At 39.7% G+C, this 27,913-nt stretch overlaps 1 protein-coding gene across 1 annotated transcript in view; it reads right to left on the minus strand.

The window, feature by feature from the left end:
* Positions 1–352: 352 nt before the first annotated feature.
* Positions 353–27,913, minus strand: part of LOC109088153 (unconventional myosin-XVI-like) — a 116,270-nt gene continuing 88,709 nt past the window's right edge. The window contains 13 exon segments of the mRNA XM_042763079.1: positions 353–673; positions 675–695; positions 697–752; positions 755–1,525; positions 2,468–2,491; positions 2,494–2,840; positions 4,916–4,983; positions 4,985–5,160; positions 5,256–5,354; positions 6,210–6,316; positions 14,145–14,329; positions 14,331–14,351; positions 17,693–17,773. Coding sequence (XP_042619013.1) covers positions 353–673; positions 675–695; positions 697–752; positions 755–1,525; positions 2,468–2,491; positions 2,494–2,840; positions 4,916–4,983; positions 4,985–5,160; positions 5,256–5,354; positions 6,210–6,316; positions 14,145–14,329; positions 14,331–14,351; positions 17,693–17,773 — 2,277 coding nt within the window.

The raw sequence follows: 27,913 nt of genomic DNA on the forward strand, positions 1-27,913 counted from the left end.
GGGTAAGTGATGATAGAATGCATTTTTGGGTGAGCCATTTTGTTCAATATTAAAACACTTTCCTCAAAAACTAACTTGATGTTTCAGACAACTGTAAAGTAGGCGATTTGTAAATTGATTTCAGCAAAACGTAGAAATACTGTCACTTTGTGGTGCTTTCAACAATGTTTTTTTGGACTGAAAAAGCCTGACGTGGTCCAACACTGGCTCAACTAAAGAAAGTGGTGCTTGTAGTGCTTGAGAGACCTGACTGGTCACTCATTATTATGCAATTCTGTTTGGTGGCGCAAATGGCACTGGAAGTCCTTATAACACCTTTACAACACATGTACCCAAACACGTGCACAGACTCTTACTCACCGCTGTCACGGATCTTTCTCCCAGTGGTGGACTTGAGGAGCAGGCTGCGCCCTGAGCTGAAAAGGGTGTTGAGCTCATCCAGAGGGCTGGTGAGGGATCTCCCATTGGCAGGATTGAAGAGCAGAGGTGAGGAGGAGCAGGAATGAGATCTGCGGGGCTCTGGCCGTGAGGTCTTTACTGGGGAGAAGGGAGGCTTGGAACTGCTTGGGGGTGTCTCTGCCAAACCGTGCCCTATTTTATGGGAGACTTTGGGGGAATCGGTGGTAGCCACAGAAGCTGCACGTGTCAGGGCAAAGAAGTTTGGGTCAGGGGGGGAAGGGGAAGTGGGATGGGGGAACGGTAAGGAGGTGGAAGTGCTGCCGAAGGGGGAGGAGGAGTCAAGGGCGGCGTGGCTTGTCTGGCATTAAGACAGAAAGACTCGGTGAGGAGTCAGCTCTTTGACGTGTGTACTGGGGTGAGAGTGGGCTGCCCCCATCCTGGCTGGTGTAGTTGAGGTTGGTCTCGAACACAGGCAGCTTCTTCACCTCCAGGGTGAGGGGGGACTCATCCGAGGCCGGAGAGCAGGTGACAGGGGACGGGGGGAAGACTAGAAGTGGGGGACGGTGTTGAAGGAGGTTAGGGAATGGAGCTGGAATGTCACATGCAGTCCCATCCTTGCCCTGCTGCTTTACTCCGATAGTGCCAGAGTGATCCATCAAGGTCACGGGCCTCTTGACTTCCAGCCCTGGGGCAGGTAGGGTAGTGGTAGTGGGATTGACAGTTTCAGGCTTGGCCACAGGAGCTGACCCCACCTCGTCAGTTGGGAAGTATTTCATTTCCTCGTATACCGCCTCTCCCATCTCTGGACTGTGGGAGTCAGCCAGACTAAGGGTTCGTGAGGCCCCCACCATCTCGATATACACATCCCTCCTCATCCTGACAGGGTAAAGGCTTAGCACAGGACAAGGGGGCCATCCCGCAGATGATGCTCGCTGGATGAGGCCCAAGCAGTGGCCGCCTCGTACCAGTCTGACAATTTTCATGTCCGTGGGGCGTGCAGGGGAAGGTACAGATATCTCCTCATAAGAACCCGTCAGTTTGGTATTAGGGCTGCGTTTGGGCTTGGGTGGTGGGATCTTCTTCATGGTGCTGTAGTCATCACTGTGAGGGCGTGGTTTAGAGAGAGCTGGAGTTGTAGTTGGATGATGGATGAGATTGGAAGGAAAGGGAAAATATGTTTAAGCGGAATGCCAGGAACAATTCTCAATACTGAGATAAATTAAGACATTGTGTTCTGTGTTGTATGAAACATGAACATTAGATGGCCAAAAGTATGTGGACATCTGAACACCACACCTACATTGTATTTACATTAAATCTACATTGCATTAACGTTTATTATTTCGAAATCATTGTCATTAATAGTGAGCTGGTAGTCCCTAATTCCTCTTGCAACCTTCTGGAAAGATTTTCCACTAGATGGTGGGAATAGAGATAAAGGGATTTCTCCAATTCTGAACACAACAGCATGAGTGAGGTTAGACTTTGATGTTAGACGATGGGGTCTGGCTCTCAGTCAGTGTCCCAATTCAACCGAAAGGTGTTCAGTAGGATTCAGGTTTAAGCTTTTTGCGGGTCAATACGTCATGCATAATACACTGAACAAAATTTATAAAAACGCTTTTGCTTTTTGCCTCCATTTTTCATGAGCTGAACTCAAAGATCTAAGACTTTTCCTATGCACACAAAAGGCCTATTTCTCAAAAATATTGTTCACAAATCTGTCTAAATCTGTGTTAGTGAGCACTTCTTCTTTGCTGAGATAATTCATCCACCTCACAGGTGTGGCATATCAAGATGCTGATTAGACAGCATGATTATTGCACAGGTGTGCCTTAGGCTGGCCACAATAGTGCTCACTAACACAGATTTAATCAGATTTGTGAACAATATTTGAGAGAAATAGGCCTTTTGTGTACATAGAAAAAGTCTTAGATCTTTCAGTTCAGCTCATGAAAAATGGGGGCAAAAACAAAAGTGTTGCGTTTATAATTTTGTTCAGTGTAGAAGAGGGTGTCCACATACTTCTGGACATGTAGTGGATGTTTGAGCTCATATTAATACGTACGATCAGAAGGAGAGAGCTGGTTTTTGGTGGGCTTCCAGATGGAGAGGCTTGACCCTCAGCAGGGCTGTCTTTGGGTGCAATACTCAGCCCTGCACTCACTGCCTCGTATGATGCACTCAGACGTGTATTGGGGTCTCTTTTGGGTTTGGGAGGAGGTTGTTTTCGTGGGGAGGAGAGGCTCCCTCCATTCCCCTCCTCAGTGGAGTATGGCGCAGGCTGAAGGGCTGCTTTGATTGATGTCCCGATGCTGGAGTGTACCAAGCTGTCCATAACCAGGGGGAGAGGCACAGAGCTGGAGCGGAAATGCCGGATTGGTCTGTTCCCCCCACGGCCTGCCACATCGTTAACCCCTTCCACTTTTTTTTCAACAGCCCTAAACAAAAGGATGAATAATCATAAGTTTTCTAGTGACGTTCCTGTCATTCATCATGACTGATATTACCCATGTATCTTTTCCCCCTGCCCAATCTAGCAAGTCATTATTCATTCATATGTTCATTCTTTCATTCTCACTCACTATCAGACTAGAAGCATATGTTCCCTGTCTCAATGTATGATGTGTAGTTAAATGTGCTAAGCAGCTGCCAAGTGTGAGAGGATCAGCCTCAACCTTCCTGAAATCAATATACCAATGTCAAGCTGTCCATTCATATCTGGACTAAGATTTCATTACACTACACTAACTGGAATGGGTGTTCCCTTAACAATAAACATAAATAAAACAAATTACTAGGCTTGTCAATGGATTAAAAACTGGTATCCTAATAATTACACGATAAGCAGATTTAATCAAATTCATTCACAAAGAATGGTAACTCAAGGTGGTCAGGAGGCACAAAGAAATGTGATCAAATAAAATCATATACACACATATGCACAAACAGCAAACCTGCACTTGGTTTTCAGCATTCATTAGTATTAAAGACTCAGAGACTTCTCATTTTCATTTCATCTCTTTCTCATTTTTTTTTCCACATGATACCAGTAAAATTTCAACAAATTATCATTTCATTAGGATTCTAAACTCTGATATACAGAACTAAAGCATGAAAAGATTATTTACATTGCTGATGGTTTAAGTCTAAGCTGATTCCTATAATACTCTAATGTGAAATGCACACTCTGTTTTGATATTTACCCTATAATCAGGGCCTTCCATCTGTTTGTTCTCACACAAAAGGCGATGGAGAGCTGGGGTGGGTGGTATTCAGGGAACAGGGGGTGATGACGGGTTTCCAGTGACTGAAAACCCTAAGGAGATTTCAGCAACCCAGAGTGGGGGGTGGATCTTATCTCTCCCTGATTAGCGGTATGGACCTCCTCTTGACTCACTGATTGAGTTTGCCACATCTAGATTAGCTATGAAAGCCCCATCTCTCAATCACCTGCACCTCCCTCATTTGTGATGCTAAAAATGAATGTATGTGATAAATGTGTGTACAAGAGACACATCCCCTTCATAGGAGCAGATGGGCATATGCCGAATGATTGAGAGACACTGCTGATGACAACGGCCACCCAAATACACCTGTTTGTTTATGCTTGTGTGAATAGATTTCCATTGCAGTCTTGTAAAAAAAAAATGGTAATGATCAACACGTCCTTGGCAACTGTTGCATACCGTCAGACAATTGTTCATGGCTAGTTTCTATGTTGTGTCTGTAAGTCCTGAGTATTTTGCTAAGAGGATTTTTTTTTAAATCTTTTAACACTAGCAATTGTAAAAAGAATATTTTTGCCTCTGGGTTCAGTTTTTGGGTACTGAATATCAATTGAATAGGCAGATCTGACCTTGCAGTCTGCAGAATTTTCACTTGCAGATGGAGATGGTAGTACGTACTGTATGTGCCAATGTTAATAGTGTCTGCAACTAACCTGAGATTAGTCTTCCTTTTTGCTGAATTCCCACTAACAACATCTCAAAAAGTGCAGTACTTTTGACATCAGTGGCAAATTAAGATGCATTCTGTTCCATTTTTGTTTGCAAAGGCAGAACAAGGAGAACCAATAAAACCTTCCATGAATTTTTATATAGCTTCCTCAAACCCAAGTGGAAAATGCACATTTTGGAGTGTCTAATATAATCAGATACTCTAACATAATTTAGTGTCTAATATAATCCTTCAAGAGGGAGTCTCACAGTAGAAAGTACACATTCTCATATGAGAGTCCACATCTGATTGAATTGCAGCTGACAAAACAAGGTTTCTTGTTAGAGATCCTTTAATGTACATGATATTTCCTTGATATGTATTCTATTTTAAGAACTAATTAAACAATAGAGACAGGAGCACACTCAACTTCTGTGAAGCAGAGAACCTTATTACCCTACAAATAGCTGGTTTTAATAATTTATTTTAAATTGGATGTGTGTATTGGAAAAAGAGATTACTAACAGTTTCATGGAGAGTTAAAAAAAAGCAACACATTCTCTGCTATAAGATTCACCTCTTGGGCGAGTCTTCTTCTTTGCCTACAGGTTCCGGTCGTTCACCCAGTGGTGGAGCCTGATGTGACCCTGAGGCGGTCGTTCTCTCGTGCAATATCGGCTGCGTTTTGGATGACCATGCTGTCGTAAGCACGCATACCCAAGTCCTCTGCTCCCTGCAGGAACCGCTGGACTGTACACTGCTCCTGCTGCCGAGATGTGAGCCTGCGACGCACACACTGTCTGGCCAACCAGCCACGGACCACTGAATCACACACATACACACGATTAGAGTAAAAATATGAGCCTGGTGACAGATCGTACAGTACAACCATATACAGTCTCTGGTGTTCACTTTACCTTTCTGACAGATAATAATCTTCCTGTGCAGCTGATGGCAGCGGTCATTAAGGTGATCAGCCTGCCAGTATCTCAAGAAAACCCCTTACTGTTCCCTGTCTGAGCAAACGAATGAAAGAAGAAGAGAGATAGGTAATCACATAAACTCTGTTTCCAAAATCAGTTTGGCTGCCTACTATCTATATACATGGGGAAATTAAGATTTTTGCTGCATGTTCAATTTACTTGAAATCAGCTAAAGCAACACGATTGCTGTACATTTTATCACAACTTAATTTCATTTTGAACAACCCACTTAAATATGTCAAATTCAAATGTACTTAACCTATTATTGGTAAATAGTTGCATTAACTGAAACTCCATGGATAGATTTTAACAGCATGCTTTAAACAGAACTGAACTGGGAGAGAAAATGTTGAAATTAATTGCCTATTTTTGTACTTTTTATGCATTTTTGAGTAAAAGGAACAACCTGCTTGTGTTTAATGTTCAGTTTATTTTGTTAATTTATATAAAAGTGTTTTCTGTTCTTGAAGGTTTTGTTTTTATGGTTAGGTTGTAGGGTGGTTATATGACAATTATGGAGTTAGTTTGGATCATTCTATGAACAAAACTGCTAATGTCAGTGCTGCAGCACTGTATTTATTCAATTTGTTAATTAACTGAGTTGTGCATTTTACTTAATTCCATTTGTGACATTTACTTAAAATATTTTATTTTGAAAAAAAAAGGATGGTTTTAATTAAACTAAACAATCTATACTTATCAGTATAAATGTATATAAAATATAAATATAAAAATATGTTTTAATATTAAGATCAAGTATCTTCACATCAGGAGCCTATGATGCCTTAAAAATCCCTGTCTCTGTAATCCGTGCTCAATAGTTTTGGAAGAACACATCTCTTTCCCTCATGAACATTTTCCTAGAGCTCTGTAGACGTATTTGGTAACTCACCTGCCAGCCCTGAAGTTTACAATGCTGCAGAATGTGGCGACACTTCTCTTCTGCGGATGCTTTCTTCCTGTCGGTGAGGATGGTGTCCACCAGCTCTCTGTATCTGCACCACAAACCCACAGAACATCCCCTGTCATCCACATACTCAACTGCAGAGGAACTCTATGAACCCCTTAAAGCATGATGGTCACTAATGCCTGTACGGGAATGTTGTCTGCATGAACCATAAGGACTACCCACTTCCTGTTGGCCTTGTTTAACAGGGCTGAGATTTTTAAATGCAATAATCATCTAAGACTGATGTTAAACTACAAAAGACAAGGCTCAATCAGCTCCATTCCCTTGGTGGGAAAACCCACCATGATATGCATTCGAGGGTCAAAGAGTTTCTGAGTCTGGATGACTTCTCAGGCATCTGCTGCGGTGGCTGTTGGCAAGGCAACCATTCATAAGAAAGGTCAAACTTGGAGAGCTTTGCTGCATTGTTCTGGAGTAGAGGGATCAAGCATCTGTGGCGCAAGAGGGTAAGCTGTAGACACCCCCTCAAACATGTGTGTGTGTTTGCACATTTGGATTATGCATTATGAACATCTGGCACAAGGGAATGGTGTCTAATAATCAACGATACTAAAGGAATTCACAAAGGAAGAACTCAAGCATACGTGATGCATGCAAATATCATCTTAAAACAATTGCGTTTCTCTCTTGAATTCAATCTGTTGCTTTTCAGTTTTAGAATTTACATTTACAGATTGTTTGTTCATAAAAATCAAGGTCTATACAATAATGAAAGCCTATACAATTACTCCACTCCGGCTCTTTTCCATTTCACGCTTGATGAAACAATACACTGAATTGGCCTTAGTTTATGTTCATTTTATACTTCATTGTAAAGTTCTTTTAATAAGGAATGTTTATGTCACAAACTTCTGGACACAAGATGTTAAATAATGTTTGCACAATTGAGTACAATTGCAAGGGTGAGGCATTAGCATGATGATATGATTGTTTTAAATTTTTATATAGATTACACATTTGAGAAGAGAGAGTGCTATTACAACTGTTAGTTTTAAAAATTAAATACTGATATGTTACTTCTACACATACAAAAACAGCATAAATAATCCAGTGCCATTACTATATGGTTGAAACTCAACATAGTAGTTGGCAGTACTGCACTTTAAAAGGTGCGATCACATTTACTGCATTGCAGGTGAATTCACTCCACTACACAATACACGTTTTTTTTTTTTTTGCCTACAAAATTTCACCTAAAGTTTGTGAATGTGACCGAATCTTAACACAGGTTGCCACACCCCAAAATTTCTACAGATATACTTTTATTGTGCAGTAATTTAGCCATGATGATAGTGTAGTGAAAATGTGATATTGTGACACCCACTTTTAATAGACACACTGTTTTTCACATCTGAATGGAATACTTCTGTACACATTTACTGAAATTTCAAAATAAATCTTTAGTTGCCTCATACTCATGTTTACCCATCATGTTTTCGCAAAACAATCTGAATTTATGACATGTCTTTCAAATAATATTTCACAAATTTGGCCTTTCATTTTGCCTGCCTATTAACACTGTTTAACATGTGGTGAATACTTTTTTTTGCAGACAGCTGCATTATGGGCCATTAATGTGTTATGCCCATGATTTGTGATTCAAGCAATCTTAGTGGGAGGGCGAAAATTGACGTCCCGATTTAAAAAAAAAAAAAAAAAAAAAAAAAATCAATTCCCTCACTGTTTCCACTGAGAACAGCTCACACACTCTGGTCATGTGGCACATGGTGAACAGATGGGAGGGTGGGATTGTAGGGATGTAGTGTATTGGGGGGCTTCTCCATGCACTCAGTCAAACACTTGCTTAAGCCTTAAGCCAAATTAACTTCCGAAGTGATTTACAGAAGCCTGGTGCTTCTGAACTTCCCCTAACCCTTCTTCTATGACCAAGACCTACGGCTTCCCAAAGGAGTCATCAACCATTAAGGGAGGCCAGGGGAAACCAAAGACTTCTTGTATATGAATATGAAAATTTATCGATGTCCTCACAGTTTGTAGGGCCTTGGGGATTGAGTCATATGAACCCACAAGGTTGGACTGCTTGGCAGTTAAGCTCCAAAATTGGGATCATGGGAGGGGGATATCTACCTCAATATTCACAGTAAATAGCCACAATAAAACAGTGAGGGATGACCACAGGCCATCATCTCTTATTCTGAGCATCATTATGGTGATAAAGAACCACTGATGGAATTTCTGCTGTCAGGAAAATGCAGGGACTGTGCTCGTGTCTGAACATGCATATTAATGCATAAATCAAAGTGCTCTACCTCTCAAAGAGCTGGTCGTACTAGAAGAAAAAAGGGGAAGGTACAGAGAGAGCCTTATGTAAATCAGTGTATTGTTGCAGGATTTCCTGTTCCCAGCTGTTACACATTAAGCCTCTCACTAAGTAAAAAATAAATAAATAAATATCACGAGTGTTTGTGTAAAACAAATAAACCAGATGAAATTGGTAAGGCAGAGCCAGTTGGGGTTTATGTTATGAGGATCTTCAGATTGAGAAGGAATTTTGCACATGCAAACTGCAAATATGATATCTGATGTATGCATTATGATTGTACTATTATATGTAGGTATTCATGGAAAGAAATATATTTTTGTGCATTAGAAACAAAAATAATAAAGGGCCTACATTTAGAATGTATGTAAACTGATTCTTTAAAGATGTCCCTCATGATATTTGTTCATATTTCCAGATGAAGCACACTTTAACGGAGGTCTTGGAGATTTAAGGTCAGAAAGTTATTTATTTCATTTATTCAGCTTAGCCACATTAAATTGATCAAAAATTACAGCAAAGACATTTATAATGTCACAAAAGATTTCTATTTCAAAATACTGTTCTTTTGAACTTCCTATTCATTAAAAGAATCCTGAACAAAATGTTATTACTGTTTCTGCAACAATATTAAGAAGAACAACTGTTTTTATCTTTGATAATAATAAAAATATAATAATTTCATATCATTATTCATAATATAACTACATATTAGAATGATTCTGAAGGACCATGTGGCACTGAAGACTGAAAATTGACAACTGAAAATTCAGTTTTACCGTCACACAAATAAATGACATTTTAAAACTTTATTCAAATTGAAAGCAGTTCTTTTAAATTGTAATAATATTTAGCAATATTACTTTATAATATTTTTACTGTATTTTGATCAAATAAATGCACCCTTGAAGAGAATAAGAAACTTAGAAAAACAGTTGGTCAAAATTTACAGACCTCAAACTTTTTAAAACATTAATGAGATAAATAACTTATAAATGTTTCACAGAAACATCTCATTTAAGTTTATTTCTTGTTGTAAAACAAAATAATAATAAGAATAATAATAATAATAATAATTTTAGATAATTTTAGCTTGCATTTCTTTCTTTCTTTGGAAAATAAAATATGATAATTTTGGACAATGTGTTTTGTTTTGTTTTGTTTTGTTTTTGTTTTTTAGTCACTGGGTCATCCAGTTTAATTTAGGATCCCACTGCTTGGACAAACATGGACAAAAACAACTTTCTTCTTCAAAAACAAAAAAACAAAACCTTTTGTGTTCCTAAAAATAAAGAAAATCATACAGGTTTGAACAAAAAAGGAAAAGACATGAGGATGAGTAACTGATTGTTTACTGACAGAATGTTTATCTTGAGGTAAACTATCCCTTTAAGAACATTGTAATGAATACTTCAGCTCTTCACTGCCTCCTCGTTTTGATTCACATCAAATTAAACCCTGTACTCTGACTCAGATCCATGCATTTGTTTCCAAGTCTGTGTGTGCTGTGGTGTCTGATACAGTGAGGATGCTGCATTGCGTTTAAAAGGTGGATGAGTAGTTTGTCCCGAGGCTTGAGCTAAACCGTGATAAATAAGCCTGTCATATGCATTAGTGCTGGGTCAGAGACTACTGCACACCTCAGGCTACACACCACACTTCAGTCATAAACACCACCAAGAGGCTAGCATGATGACACAGAAGAAAAATACCGTACACAAAGAATCAAATCGTCCAATAACTTCTCGATCGCACGTCACACGTGTATAAAAACCAACATCCATTCAAAAATATAATATCTTTCCCTTCCCCCCTTACACATGATTATGAATGGCTTGATGGAGAGCACAGGAGGTTGTGAATGGTTTTCTTTGTGACTTGCTGCCTCTTTTTTCTGCCCTCGGGAAGTCAAGGCGTCTTTGGAAGAGACGTGGCTGGATGGAGGGTACACATGACTCCACATCATAAGCAAACACAAAGCCGCATTTATATCCAAGCCCTCACTTCTTATTTACCCACAAGTCAACAGAAAATCAACACACACGTGCACTCAGACAAAGACTGGCACATGGCGCGAGAAAAAAGGAAAATAGTTTGTAGCGATTCGTGCACCATTCGCTCTGGCCAGTGCCACACACAGACACTGTATATATAAATATATATAAATAACTGACAATACAAATTATTTTTATTTTTAAATAAATGTTCTTTGGAATCCTAGTTCTTTGATAATAATCAGAAATGTTTCTTGAGCATCAAATAATCATATTAGAATGATTTCTGAAAGGATCATGTGACACTGACAAACATACGTAGAAACAGTGTGTAAAACATACTTTATTTTATAATTTTGTTTAGGCTATCATTGTTAATAACAGTGATATTTTAATATTATTTATAATATACATTATAGCTTTAAATCATATTTAAAAACATTAATAATTTAATATTATTTATTTTTGTTTGTTTTTTTTGAAGAGCATTTCATGCAAGAACAATCATGTAAAAATCTACTTAAATCTAATATATATATATATATATATATATATATATATATAATATATATATATATATATATATATATATATATATATTTTAGATTTAAGTAGATTTTTACATGAATTGTTCTTGCATAAAATGCTCTTCAAAAAAACAAACAAAAAAAACAACAACAACAAACACAAAAAACATTGAATCTACATGCAAAAATGTCTGTTGAAATGACTGTTCCTCTGATAGACAGATGCTTTCTGATTTAGCCTTGTGTTTGAGCCAGTGAATAAACAGACAAGTATCAACACAATGTGGATGGGGCATGAATAAGCAGAGTAAGATAAACAATCAGATTCTGTTTTAGGACATGCATTCCACATATTTTGATATAGACAAATGAGAGCACACAAAAAACAAAAATAAACAAGCTCGTACAGCTCTTGCTAAACACACAAAGACAAATACGAACAGCCTGAATGTCAAAAAGCAAAAACACACACAATGCTGACAGAGTGCCCGCCCCCACGAAAGGCCATGGAAATTGACCTCCGTATCAGACAACCTCCTGCTCAAAAAGCCCAACATTTCCATCACAATCATCTGGCCTTCATCTGCCTGCAGCCTCTCACCCTGTCTGGCCTGCTGCATCTTTATTGTGATGCTAACAAACTCACAAAACAAAAAAAAAAACAAAAAACGTGCACATGGCACCACGTCACTAATGCGCTCACAGAAAAACAGCACATCATGGGAATGTGAAAATGGATGCCACAGAATAACTAAAATATTAGAAAAGCATATGTCTCACAGAGACCATTTGCTGCGGCAAAGTCGAGAAAGGTTTGACTTTATGCAAATGAGCAGGTGACCACGTGTGACTATACCAATAGTAAAGAGGACAATTGCAAATCAAAAATAACCGCTCTCAAAAATAGCAATGTTTTATATCGGGAAACTATCTGCTTCATTTCATGTACTCAAAACAATATTTATAATCACTGAAGAATCTGAGCTATTTTATCCCCAGTCTAAACACAAATGTCACAAATGTCTGGGTCATTTAATCCAGAGTCAACACGAGCTGGTGTCTAGGAGCTAAAATGTTTTGAGGATAAAGTGTCCTTCATGATGTTTACAGCCAGGTAGTGGAAACTTACCGTTCTCTTTCTGAAAGATTCATGATGTTTACAGCCAGGTAGTGGAAACTTACCGTGTCATGTGACCAGCAATGTCCCGATTCATTATCGCACTGGAATGTTACCGTAATCCTTTTATCCTTTACTGGGCGAGAGAGAAAGAGCAGCGTGTGATCTAATGAAAGCACACTGAATTACGCTGCTCAGAAAAACACACTTAAGTAAATCTAAAATGATAAAACAGTGAGAAAGACACTCAGGAGAAAAGAGCAGCGATGAGGAAAACCTCAAGGGGCCTGTTCACACAGAAAGTGTTTTTCCATTCCACTGCGCCACTATACACACTATACACACACACACACACACACACACACTTCTGAAAATAACGCACACACACACATACATTTCTGAAAATAACTAAGGCTACACTACACTGAAAACTGAAATAAATTGAAAACTTAACTAATAATAATAATAATAATAATAATAATAATAATACCCTCTCTGTGAACTTTGGACAAAAGTTACGTTTTTGATAGAGGAAGGAAATGAGAGAAAAAGTGTCAAAGATGAAGTGGGAGCTTCTCCAGCGCTAAAATAAAGTCTGGTTTGTGCAAAGAGCGGGAACAGTCTATTCTATGGGTGTCAGTATGACATGAATATGAGGCACTGTGTTCCTGAGGAAGATGAACACAGAGTCACGCTGAACCCTTGCCTGACAGAAGGAACAGCCTGCTCCTCTTTCATTTTCACTCACGCTTTTATCTTCTTCTTTCACATTCTGAAAAGCACGGGGAAGATTTCTTGAAATGACATCCTGTCCCCTTTTACAATCCAATTTCCAATCTTTCTCTTCAACGCTTTATTCCATTTCTCTCTCTTCCAGTCATATGAAGTGGAGCAGAAATCAAGGTGGACCCATCCGAGAGCATTTCATCCTCTCCAAAACTGCCCCCATTATCACCCCATCAGGAAAACGGCCACTCAAAAAACTGTTCCCAGTGAGGCCTATGACCATTAATCATGGTGTGAAACCAGTGTCACACCCTAGACGTTGCTCTCAGCACCTACACACACACACACACACACACACGGACACAGGTATATACTTTCTGCCTAACCTCAGCTGAACTGAAAGTCCATCTCGAGCGTATAGCACAGACAGATGGAGTCAGGCAGACACATATCAGCGTCTGAGAAAAAGGCACTTACGATATATTTCCAGCAGGAATGCCGCTTTACCTCATTTGACCTGGCGGCAGAAATGGATTGAAAAACCCTCTTGTGCTGAGTGTATAGAAACATTAATGTACTGGATGTCCACAGAAACCGAGTTTAAGAGATGACTTAACCTCAGTTAGTTTCTACATAATACATATAGTATATATGGTCCTTATGGGAAAACATACTAGGACAGGGGGTCAAAACTCAATTCCTGGAGGGCTTGAGGCCTGCAGAGTTTTGTTCCAAACCTGCTCCAGCACACATACCATATAGTTTTTAAAATGAACCTGATGGGCTAGATTAGTTGAATCAGGTGTTTTAAACAGGGTTAAATCTAAACACTGCAGGGCTCCCGCCATCCAGTAATTGAGTTTGGCACCCCTGTACTAGGATATGAACTGCTTGATTTAAAAAGCGACACTAAGAAAAAGTAAGACCCACTTACTTTAAATCTGAATCATGCCTATGAAGGCAACGCTCCAGTGTCACGTGATCCCTTCAGAAATCATTCAAATATGCTGAATCGCTGCTTAAGAAACATTTATCTTACTGACCCCAAACTTTTGAACAGTAGTGAATATATATGTTTATTTATGTAAGAGTTCTAATTTAAAGAACATGGGGTTTACTGGTTAAAACTGTAATGGGACACCTATTTGTACCCTATCTAGACAAGGAAAGTGCTTTACAGTGACCAGTTGAAGGGCTGAGAATCTCACCTGCTCAGGAAGCTGGTGAAAGACAGGCGGACTGGGTATCCATAGCGGATCATGCGGACCATCTCCAGAACTCCCACGTACTGGAGATGTGAGGACACGTGGAAGCTGTCAAACACATCAGGCTTTCCGGCATTGTTGGGCCTGACACACTGAACAAAGTGCGGCGTACATGCTTGCAGCTTACTGTGTGATCTCAGAAAGAGAGTTCTGGAATGAGAGAGAGCAGCAGGAAAAGACAGGTAAGCCTGTTGTTTGCATAATGTTACATTCAGATTCATCTCAATGACTCCCATTTGCTTCCATTTTTTGTAGCAACATGAGTCATGGTACAACCTCCTCTCACCATGTGTTTCCCAGACAGAGCTTGTGTGGGTTTTTTTTATTATTATTGCAATATCTGCACTAAGAAACAGGGAGAAAACTGTAGAATGGATTTAAAGAAAAAAAAAAAATCCTCACATGGTTTCAAACTGGTATGACTTTTTTTTTTTTTTTCCTGTGAGAAACAAAAGGAGATATGTTGAAAAATGTACAGGCAACTCCTTTCCATATAATGAAAGTGAATGTCAAACTCCAAAATGACAAAAAGCACCATGAAAGAACCTTAAAAGTTGTGCATGTGACTCATAACATCAGAAAACCTGAGATGTTGGAAATGCATCGTTGCAAATTTAAGCGTACAGTATCCAGACAGAGCGAGTGTTTTGCAGTAAAGAAAGAAGAAAATGTATCAACAAACCCTTTCATGACCCAGAAAATTTTAAAAATGTGTTATCATCTCTTGCAGCAGAAGTGGTTTAATCAAAACACTTCATCTGTAACTGCATGAGAGAATAATATATGAGCTGTGAGTTTTACACTGACATGTTGCAAGCTTTATTTAACATCACAATTGACAACGCATGGTATACTCGGAGATACGCAAATGATTAGCCTATGTTTTGACGTCACTACAGGGAAATAACCTGATTTATTAATAAAGTCATGTGAACACAGTTGACTTGCATTGTCAGGTAACTTGTAGTCACTACAACCAGAAAACTGGTTATTTTAATTAGCTGATATTTGTGAATTATCAGCTGGTGTGCATGCAAACGTGCTCATTGAGTTACTAGCATGGAGACCTGGAGGGCAAAACATTTATAGAACTGCAGCCCAGGCCTGTCAATACAACACCCAAGGTATTTCAATCAATAAAAAACAGTGAGGAATTCTAAAACACGTGAAACAATCATTTAACAAGATCAAATTCAATATACACCTTATTAAGAAAACATACAGGTAAGGAGATGAGCCCAGAATATGAACACAATGAGCTAAACTGCATGCTAAGTAGGGATGTAACGATGCAGCCCGATCCGGTTGAACATTGATATAAATATGTGACGCTTCAAGTCAGTTCAAGTCAGTTAAACTCTCACATTTGGGGGTGAGAGTTTATATGAATTTGTCTCTGAGGGGACTGACTGTCTTTAGAAAAGTTAAAATTATCTTTTCTTTTCATCTTGCCTCTGTATAATGCAAATTAAAGTAGTGTTTATAAGTGCAGTGCTGCTTTGTTTTATAGCAGTAACCAAGGAAATGCTGTATGCTGCTGTTCCATAAGTGCCACCTGCTGTCAGAGAGTGAATCTGCATCTCATTCAGAGCTTCTGCTCTTTGTTTCGTGCAAATGTTTTATGTAGTAGAGTTTCACAAAACTAAAGTCATGGCATTCTGTTTTTGTTTTAAAGTGTCAAATTATACAATCTAATTTAGTTTTTTTTTTTTTTTTAACTGCTCATGCTGCAAGTATGCTGCATCTTTGTTGGATCATGATTATAATGCAGTGGATGCCTCTAATTTAAATGGAAAGAGCACAGACAAAGCTTTAGTCTGTTTATGTGAAGATATTTATTTGATTTGTATTATTTATTTGATCTGGTTTTTGTTTTAAAATTTCAATTCAGATTTGACATTTCAATTTTACAAAGAAATATGCAGCATTCTGTCTGAGAAGTAAAATAAGGACACCTCTTCATTTATAAGTTGTCTTAAATCTCATAAAAAATATATAAAAATATCATATCATGAAATCAGTATCATTAAAAACATATTGCACCGTGAGTTGAGTGAATCGTTACACCCCTAATGTTAAGCATTTTCCATTATATTCTTTCTATGGGAAAACATTTAATGTGGAACTTCCTGCCTTGCATTCATATTCTGGGTATCAGTAAGTTATACGCATTTAGTCTTTTAATTTCTCTGTCCTAGTATATTAGTCTTTAGTGCAAACCTGATAAAAAATAACTGGCGGTCAACAGAGAAAAGTCTTAAGCATTTCTATTAGAGTGTGACAACATAAAAACTATGCATTGTTTTATCCATCTTAAGTTAGTTGTTATTGTTGCTGTTCTATCTCTGTTTCTTTTTTCGGCTTTGAAACAATATGTTGCCACCTTAAGGACAAACTCATTAGTGCAAAATAAATTTAAGACACACATGCTGAGCATAAATTTACTTAACATGAACTGTGCGAATACCACAGCAAACGTGTAAAAAGTGACATATTTAGTAAACAAAAAATGCAAGAGGTGAGGGATATGTAGAACGTTTTGAACGATGCCTGGGAATCTTCAGAGGTTTCTGCGGAGCTCTGCACATGCAGACTCCATGTGGGCGTACTTTATTTACGAGGCACAAGCAGAAAAGAGCTGCCTCTGAATGATGATGTCATAGGCCAAGGAGCCTGTGCTGAGTCAGCACGGACGGCAATGAGCCTGCCATCGTCATGTGACATTTTAACTGATGCCAGCTGACAGAAAAAGAGATGGGGAAAGTCGGCGCCATAGGGGCTGTAACACATACAATCAGCCATTCAAAGGAATAAATGAAAAAAAGCTGCCAATTATGGCTGTTCCATCTTTCCGTGAGGGCTAATGAAAAACACAGACTAAATGTTATTTATTATTGCTGAAGGATTTCACATCTCTTCTACCGCTCTCATCTGGGAGCTATTTAGTCATACATAAATAGCGTGTGTGTTTTTTGCGAGTACTGTGCATTGAATGCGCTTTATGACATAATCAGCCCTGAACAGAGAGGACAGATCAGAGAGGAATACTGTGTGCTCTTCTCATAAACCCCTGCACTACCCCTTACATCTCGTTGTGCAGAACACGGGGTATGAAATCAGGTCATGCAGTGTAAAACATGTGAACATAAGCACATACTGTACATACATGTATCTGCATTCCACTGGCATGAAAATGAGGTCAGGATGAAAGCTAGAGCACGTCTGCATGTGCGCAAGAACGTGACGTTATGCCTAAAGCCTGTTGTTCAAACCTCAAACACATGGGCATTTAAGACGTCTTCCTGGCAGATCTATAATGTTTAGCTGTCAGGCAGCTTTGTGGTTCTGCGAGCCTACAGGTTTTTGAAGAGATCCAGTGATGCTGGAAACAAGAAGTCAAATCCACAGAGCAAAATGAGCATTTGGATGGGCCGTGCCTGGTCAGCTCAGGTCAGGTTTGGGATCTGGCAGTGGTTCTAATGTGAACTTACCCTAAGCTGCACTGCCGTAGTGACTGGTCCACAGCGCTCCAGTCTCTGCAGGAAGGATGTCGCTCCCTTCTTCTTCAGGAGCTGCAGAGGCAAAAAAAAATAAAGTACAGTTAGTCTGTTAATATAAAAAAAAAATAAATAAATAAATACACAAAATAAAATGAAAAATCTATATTTTCATTTATTTATTTCTATATTTGTATTTATTTATTTTTTAACCCCTCTGGCATCTAACTAAATTCTTTTTACAAGTAATTTTTGCTTAACCCTTGTAACGCCAAACCAGCAGAGGGGGCCCTCGCCCGAGTACTGACCATGCTCCACTCCCTCTGCTTCCTCTACTTCCACTTCCTCTCTGACCTCCATTTAAACTCAGACCTGTTCATGTGCTATTCGCAGTTCATCTGGTCACAATTCATCACAACTTCTCTATACAGCTGGGTCGTCAACCATAACTCCTTCCAGGACAGCCAGCAACCTAGGAGTTGTGATGGATCATCAGTTAAGCTTCACAGACCATATTGCTACAACGACCCGCTCCTGTAGATTTGCCTTATTCAACATTAGGAAGATTAGACCCTTCCTGTCAGAGCAATCCACCCAACTTCTTGTCCAAGCTCTTGTTCTCTCCAGACTGGGCTATTGCAATGCTCTCCTGGCGGGCCTTCCTGCATGTACTATCAAGCCTCTACAACTGATCCAGAATGCAGCAGCGAGGGTTGTCTTCAATGAGCCGAAAACAGCCCCTGTTACTCCTCTCCTCATCAGGTTACACTGGCTACCAGTAGCCCGCTCGCATCAAATTCAAGGTACTGATGCTTGCCTACAAAACGACCACTGGCACGGCGCCAACTTACCTAAAACTCACTAGTTCAATCTTATGCACCCTCCAGAAGTTTGCGCTCTGCAAGTGAACGACGCCTTGTGTTGCCATCCCAAAGAGGTTTCAAAATCACTCTCACGGACTTTTTTCCTGGACTGCTCCCAGCTGGTGGAATGACCTCCCGATCTCAATTCGAACAGCTGAGTCTTTACTCATTTTCAAAAAACATCTAAAGACTCATCTTTTTCGCCTGCACTTAACCAACTAATACTAGTACTTACCTTTTTTTCTTTTCTATCATATTCCCAAAAAAAAAAAAAAAAACCCTGGCTACGTGTTCTGTACTAGACTAACTGAGACTTGTCATAGCACTTGTATACCGTTGTTGTTCTCGTTGATCTGATTGTTTCTACTGTTCTCATTTGTAAGTCGCTTTGGATAAAAGCGTCTGCTAAACAATCAAAAATCTCCATGGAAGTCCCTGCAGTTCATCTGCCTTACCAAGTGTTATTCCTCTACTGTTCCTGATTGCTTACCAGTGTATTATCCTGCCTGACTTCTTGACTCACGGTATTTGTACTCTGCCCTTTTGTTCTGATGCCTGATTGGACTGATGTTTGTGTTTGGACTCATTGCCTACCTCTCCACCATTGTCTCTGCCATTGCCCCTGTGTATTACGAATGATCGGCTTGCCTCTCTGGTTTTGACCCTCTGCCTGTTAATCGACAACCGTTTAAAGCCTTGACCTTTAATTAACTTCTGCACATGGATTCTAACCAAACTTCAGCGTCTCTGTTACAGAATACTTCACCCCCTATGAATCCAGCGGAAGTGTTGAATCTGCGAGCCGCATTCTCATACCAAGCAGAGATGCTCCAGAAATATCAGGAACAACTCACCAAGCTGCAGAATGTCAACGAGCACCTGACGCACTACATTCGATCTCTCCCTCCACCCACACCAAAGACCGTAAGTTTTGTTCTTCCCGAGAAATTTGACTGTACCGCTGAGCAATGCAAGGGCTTCATTCGACAAGTACAAGTTTCTCTGGATAACCAAGGAGAAAGATTCGAATCAGAGAGTAAAAGGTACGCGTTCATCATGACGCTGTTGACGGGCAGAGCTATTGACTGGGCAGCAGCCGTTTGGAACTCGGATTCACACTTGAGGAATTCATTTATTTACTTCATTCAAAAACTCTGTGAAGTGTTTGAATATTCTCACGGCGGAAAGGACGTGTCAACACAGCTCGTCAATCTGACACAAGCTAATCGCTCTGCTGCTGAGTTTGCCATTGAATTCAGAACGCTCGCTGGACAGAGTGATCGACATCAACGACTGTGTTTTCTACTGTGGTGAATCAGGCCACTGCTGTTTAGGATGCCCCCACAAGCTTCAAACCAATCCCTGGGTAATTACTGAACACTGTGCTCTTCTAAGTAACAAGTCATTCACACTCCCTGTTATCTTAAGAATTGATACTCTCTCTCTCGACCTCACAGCAATGATTGACTCTGGAGCCACCCTGAATCTCATCCACCAGGACATCATGGCCAAATGTCAGATCCCTAAACAAATGTGCACACCACCTATCCAAGTCAAGGCTATCGATGGGGAATTGATTGGAAAGGGCATCACCCACCAGACTAAGACACTCACTCCAAGTTCGAACCCTTCATAAGAAATCCATCTTCTTCTACATCATTGACTCTCCCAAACATGTACTTGTCCTAGGATATCCATGGCTTTCTACTCACGACCCCGAACTCTCATGGCATCAAGGTGAATTAACATGCTGGTCATCTTTCTGTTTGAGTGATTGTATCACTGCAAAACTCCAATTATGTCACACAACCATTGTGGAAAGCCCAGAGACACACACAAAGGTGAATATTTCCCATTACTATCAAGATCTCTCTGAGGTATTCAACAAGGTGAAAGCCACACAACTTCCTCCACATAGACCTTGGGACTGTGCCATCAATCTATTGTCTAACACACAACCCCCCAAGAGTAAAGTATATCCACTTTCCAGAAACAAAAGTCAAGCCATGGAGGAGTTTGTGGATGAAGCCTTGAAATCCGACCGAATTTATTCGACCATCAACCTCCCCAGCAGCTGCAGGATTCTTCTTTGTGGAGAAAAATGATGGTGGACTAAAGTTTTGTATTGATTCTAGAGGACTGAATAACATTACCGTCAAGTTCCGCTATCCCCTTCCGGTAGTACCTTCAGCACTAGAACAACTCAGAGAAGCCAAGATCTACACCAAACTCGATCTCCGAAGTGCATATAATCTTATCAGGATCAAAGAAGGGGATGAATGGAAAACAGCTTTTCTCACCACTAGGGGGCACTATGAATATCAGGTATGCCATATGGACTTGCAAACTCTCCTGCTGTATTCCAATCGTTCATAAACGAGACCTGCTAAATAAATTTGTGGTTGCATACATCGCAGATACGCGAGGACAATATCCTCATCTTTTCAAAGACCGAACACGAGCACACGTCACATGTCAGGACAGTCCTTTCTCGACTCTTAAAGAACTAATTATATGTCAAGGCAGAAAAATGAGTTCCATGTTACTCAAACTTCCTTCCTGGGTTACCACATCAGCTCAGACTGTGGCATTGGCGCTATACTCTCTCCGAGACGAGGACAACCAAGTAAATTGTATCCATGTGCTTTCTTCTCCAGAAAACTAACCTCCACTGAATGCCATTATGATGTTTGAAACAAGTAACTACTCTCCATGAAAGCAGCTATTGAAGAATGGCGTCACTGGCTTTAGGGAGCTCTTCATCCCTTTTAGGTGATAACAGACCACAAGAATCTTGAATATATAAAGAGTGCTAAACGTCCTAAACCCCCCAGCAAGCCCGTTGGGCACTATTCTTTACACGCTTCAATTTTACAGTGACCTATCGGCCTGGCAGCAAGAATGGAAAAGCAGACACTCTTTCTCGCCAATATGACCTCTCCACAGAGCATCACATCTCCGGTCACATCCTACCCAGGTCTATCATCCTAGCCCCAGTCTCCTGGGATATCACGGAAGAACTCAGAGAAGCACAACAACAAAACAGTTTAATGTCAGGCTATCACCCACAAGCCAACGGACAAGTCGAATGACTCAACCAGGAAATAGGAAGATATCTCCGAAGCTACTGCAGCTGGGAAACAGCACAGATGGTCTGAGTTCTTGCCATGGGCAGAATACGCACAAAACTCCCTGACTCACTCCTCTACAGGTCTAACCCCCTTCCAGTGCATCCTAGGATTCCAACCACCTCTGTTCCCGTGGTCTGGCGAACCCTCCTCGGTTCCTGCATTAGATGACTGGATTCAACGTAGTGAGAGGGTGTGGGACAGTGCTCATGTTCATCTCCAGCGAGCTGTGAGAACACAGGAATTCCAGGCCAACCGACAACTTCACCCACACCCTCCCTACCAACTAGGACAACGGGTCTGGCTCTCCATGAAAGACATCAAGTTGCGGCTACCAAGCAGGAAGCTCAGTCCCAGGTATGTTGGCCCTTTCAAGATTTCAAGATCGTATCTCTCCCTCTTTCCATGTGTCCCTCCTCAAACCCGTCCACCTGGGAGCTGACCCTGGCCATGAAGCCCCAGAACCACCACTACCACTGGACCTTGATGGAACTCCAGCATATAGGGTGAATGTGTTACTGGACTTGAGACGAAGAGGAGGTCAGCTCCAGTATCTGGTGGACTGGGAGGGCTATGGACCTGAGGAGAGGTCATGGGTTGCTGACTGGGACATTCTGGATCCATCACTCATTGAAGAGTTTCATCGAGCGACAACCCGACCGCACAGCATCGAAGACCATGGGGATGTCCACGTCAAGCTCCAGGAGTCGCTCCTAGAGGAGGGCGTTCTGTAACACCAAACCAGCCGAGGGAGCCCTCGCCCGAGTACTGACCATGCTCCACTCCCTCTGCTTCCACTTCCTGTTTGACCTCCATATAAACTCAGACCTGTTCATGTGCTATTCGTGAAGTATTGCCAGTTCATCTGCCTTACCAAGCGTTATTCCTCTACTGTTCCTGATTGCTTACCTGTGTATTATCCTGCCTGACTTCTTGACTTCTTGGTATTTGTACTCTGCCCTTTTGTTCTGACACCTGATTGGACTGATGTTTATGTTTGGACTCACTGCCTACCTCTCCATCATTGTCTCTGCCATTGTCCCTGTGTATGATGAACGATCAGCTTGCTTCTCTGTTGTTTTGTTTTGACCCCCTGCCTGTTTATCGACATCTTGGATTTTTGGAATAGTAAGAGGTCTTTTGTACCATTAAAACGTCCTGCAAGTTTCATAGCTTAAGACGTCCCGTCCCCAATATAAACAGCCATTCAAGCTCTAAAAACAGCTCGTTCTGGATCATGGTAAGAAAGTGACTTCACGGCTGCGAAGTGACGTTCAAACCATTTGGCATATCTGACCGCCGTCCAGCACAAGACAACTCGCTCCATTTCGTATCGTTGTCGCGCCGCGCGCACACAGGTGTTCAGCTCGACGTCCAGCGAGTGGGTCTGTGTACCAGGAAAATTACAATGCCACACGCAGTACTGGCATGTGATTATTTCCCTGTCAAATGTCGAGAGCGCATTATTGTACAAGAGTAAATTAATATAAGGTGCGAGCGGCGGAATCGCTTCTGCCGCGCGCGCGCTTCAAGCGATTCCCCCACGTTGCTCCACCCGTTGTAAGAATTTTCTCACTGGCTCTCTCAGAGGTATCCGCACGTAACGGCTCAGAGAGTATGCATGTCTTCTCATTCGCTTAAAGTAAGCGTAAACCGTGTGTGCGTTCGCGCATGCACTCTTCTCTTCAAATTTCTCCCTCTTTCTAAACGCGGTAAAGTAAGCCAATTCGCCGGCATGGCAAGTAGTACTCTTCTCTCTTCGAATTCTTTCCTTATGCCTCTTGGGCATAAAAACGCTTAAAACGGCCTTAGGCTTCAACGATAAGAGCTTCAATGAAAAACGCGGACATACATGGAATCACCGACCACTAACAGATTTATCAAGCAATGTTTCCTGGCTGGGGGTGTTAATAATTGATCCATCGCACGTCGTTAGCCAATTATAAACAGTGGGGGCGTTAACTACTGAACTCTCAACCCAAAAAACACCCTGTTTGCAAATCAAAGGATAGAAACAGGGTGGGACAATGTCATAATCACTACATTTAAAAAGTTTTTTAAAAAAAAAAACTATATACTAATAATTGCACCTAGGGGACCATAATAATAAAATAAAAAAACCCATGTCATGACCCCATTTAATAAATAAACTTCTGCACAGGGATTCTAACCAAACTTCAGCATCTCTCGTTACAACCCTGTAAAGCATCAAAAAAAAAATAAATAATACATTTAAACTAATAAAATGCTAATTGAATTTAGGCCTATATTGAAATACATTTTATGGTTCATATAATATGATCCATTGAAATTGGAGCTAAAAAAAAAAAACACAACACAATGCTAATGTGTTCATCATCTAGATATTTTTGTTGTATCATCTATTTTGCTTAATAATTAAAGAACTTTTGTAAAATGTTTTGCTTAAAGCGGTGCTTGTGTTCTTTCTTTAAAATGCCACTTACTTTCATATTTTGCTAACACAATGGCAAAAATACATGGGTTTTAAGAATGACTTTCAGTGTTTGTTGAGGCTTCTATATATCAGGACTAAAGAGGGGAAGGAGGAGATGTGCCTAGATGTGACTATTCATCTTCATGCCCTTTTAAGATGATATTGGCATGGCAACAGAGTTGTACAGGAGCTATGAATGAACATGCAAGCGCAAACAAACACAAACACACAGTAATATACCACCCAGATTTCTGTATTTTCACCTGAAAGGGAAATACAGACAATATTTCTGTTAAAGGTTGACTGTGTCTATCTGTTTCCTTTGTCATCAGATTATAATACAAAGCAGCACAGGCCATCCTGATAATCCTGAGACAGTACACCCTGAACTTGAATCTCTACATGGACCGTATTCAAGCCATTGGTGGAAATAACCCTCTACATTGCGAGTAAATCACTCGCATATCTTACTCTGGGTGACTAAATAACGTCTAATATTAGCCACTGGCTAATAAATTCTTAGATTTTACTCTCCAGTATGTGAGATAGAGGCTCATTACAAGTTGAGCACAGATATATTTTCACTCTATAAACCCCTGACTGAGCGCTTGAGAGTTTTGCTCTCCGTCAAGCGATCTGTACTATTTGGATGTACTCAATGGATGTGCAGTGCACCTGTATTTGGCACACCGTAAACTCTAGTGTGAAGGCGCACGACTCACTGTTGATTTGCTGGGAGCACTGTTTCACACACATGCAAAGAGACAGAGTGACAATCTTACATACCACGCTCAATCAACACGCTACATGTAAATGTTATTCTTGGTTATATTTTTTTTCTGTCAAAATAACGGAATTCAATTAGAATTATTCAGCTTTTAAGAATAAGCAGAAGATATGCCGGTTTCTCCAGTAGGACTGGGCGGAGCTAGTGCGCAAAACAGCAATCTCCTTGGCTGGCGCTCATCTATTACCGTCCCTGTTTTTGATTTCAGCAAATCAGCTTGAGCGAACGCTGACAACATGATTAATATTCATGGAACCCAGCAGATAATAGTAGTAGTAGTAGTAGTAGTATAGAATAGTAGTAGTATTGTTTAATAATATATTTACTATTCAAGTTGAGTTAAAATGACAAAAATGCATTCATACATGGTTACGAAGTTTTAGTTCTAATCACTAGTTCTATCATTAAATAATGCTTAATTATCGTGATATCACAATATAATTCTTGATTGACTGATGTTCGTTATTTAAGAAGCTGTGCAAATTTTACAAAGATAAGCTGATTGGGTGGAATCTTGTTGTGTGTGTGTGTGAATGTGTGTGTGTGTGTAGTGTGTGTGTGTTAAAACAGTATATCAGTCTGTCGAGGAAAACCAAACAAAAAAAAAGCCAATGGGGATTGTATTGCCAAGGTAAGGGCAAACGTCTGAAGTGATAAGAGATATATGCAAAATGTGCAGAGCAGTAGTGTGCGAGGACTAGAATTGAGAACCACTGGTCTATTGGATCTAGGTCACTACTTCAAAAGCACTCATTTAATTTGAACTAAAGGTGACTCAGGAAAAAATGGAAAGTTTACAGACATCACAGTTTGGCTATATGATCATTGTGCACTTTTAACCCCTGGAGGGAGTCTGTTCTGGAAAATAACGCACAGTAAGTCACTCTAGATTGAGGTGACGATTTAATGATAGTTCACCTATGATGGTGTGTCTGAGTCTTGATTCTTTTGACTCATACAGCTTACATTCTCTGCTTTTGTCAGGTTTCTTTCATGAATAGAAAGTTCAGTAGAACAGCATAAGAACAGGCCAGAATAAGTGCTGTTGCATTTTTACATAACTATATCTGTTATGCTAAATAATGATAGAACATTATTTTTCACATTTTATACGAACATCTCGTCTTTCACCCAACCTTCAATTAATATACATTCAAAAAAAAAAAAATCAAATACTTAAACACAATTTCAATGGGATCTCATATTTGACCCATATTTAAATGTCTTTACTTCACTTTTAATCACTTGAATGCATAGCTGGTTTTAGAATATTTTTTCTTCTCCCCTAATGTCATATGGAAGCAATTAAATGTAATATATGTTGTTTTTTAAAAACAAAAGTAGTTCAAACTGTGCAGTGTAAAAAGGGGGGACAATTTGTTTTTTCTTAGTCAAACAGCTTTTCTGGTGGGGAAAAAAATACCAGACACTGATGACACGGCTCACTAATTTAGCTACTCAGCAGGAATAGAAAATGATTAGATTTCACAGCAAACTGCTGCTTTAAATCAAAATCCCTTCGGGGAGCCCTGATTCCCAGAAAACACCGCAACCACACCAAATCTACTCATTTTCAGGACACACAACAAAAGAAAAGAAAAATAAAATCTGGTGCAACTTTTTCATCCAATTTCTCTCATCAAAGGGCAAACCAAACCAAACAAACCACTCATTTGTGCTTTTCTGTTTCAAGCCACAGCAGGATCTCATCATGTTACTTCATATTACTGTCCCAGTCACTCTATGAGAACTGAACTACTGCTTATGTAAGAGGGTAAAACCAGGGTATGTGGATAACCAGGGGCTCATGTACTGGGTGTCTTACATAAGACTGAGCCAACCCTCTCCTCTCTCTCTCTCTCTCTCTCTCTCTCTCTCTCTCTCTCCTCACACACACAACACACACACACACACACACACACACCACAGCACTGACCTGAATATTGACAGAAGAGGAGGAAAGGAGAGATGACATATATGATTAAAAGACAGAGAAAGGAACAGAAGAAGGAAAGAAAGAATGGAAGTGATAGTCAAATGTGACTTATAAAAGTCAAGGGTGAATCTCAAGAACATTTACAGTATCAGTAATATTTAACATCAGAATCATAATAAATAAATAAAATTATATTTTGCGTAAAAAAAAAAACGAAGGATTATTTTGAATCATTATGACCATTTGCACTGATCGCAACAGATTTATGCATGATGGAAATTCAACTTAAATTATCTTATATATTACAGAACTATATAGTGATATATTTTCCATATTTTCCAATAACCCAGTGAATTCATCTTCATCTCATTATGTAACTTAATGGATGCAAAATATTATTTTTAACAAATTATTCAGTGTAAAAATAGTTGTGCTGAATTATAACTGTTGACAAAAAAAAAGATTCAAAACAGCAACACTGCAGAGCTCTGCACATAACATGGTGAAAAAAAAAAAAAAAAAAGCTAAAATAAATACATTGTGGCCATCAATTAAGATTTTTTTTCCCCCACGACTTATTAATTCATGGCCATGTTTTATTAATTTGTTTCCCGCATTTTAAGTCAATCATGGCCATGTTGTACTAATTTGTTTCCTTTAGGTAAACTGAACTAAAACAAGATAGCAAATTAGTACAACATGACCACGACTGACCTATAACAAGGGACTAAATTAATAAAACTTGGCCATAAATTCATAAGGGAATTAAACAAAGGAACATATTAAGTTATTGAAACAAATTCCTAATTCTTGGCCACGTTTGCAGTGTCTTCTTTTTTTCTCTATGTAGAGGGCTCCGTACAATGCAATATGATTGGATGAAACACATGCAAAGTTGCTATTCACAGCTATTCACACAAATATTTTAATTCTTTTTGGTCCTTAATCTGATAGTTGTACGATGTATTTAAACACTTTGCTTTAACAATAAAATGGGGAGCCAATAAAAAATAATCACTATTTTAATATATACACACACACAAATA

Source organism: Cyprinus carpio, chromosome A9 (genome assembly GCF_018340385.1).
Source record: "Cyprinus carpio isolate SPL01 chromosome A9, ASM1834038v1, whole genome shotgun sequence".
NCBI classification, from domain to species: domain Eukaryota; kingdom Metazoa; phylum Chordata; class Actinopteri; order Cypriniformes; family Cyprinidae; genus Cyprinus; species Cyprinus carpio.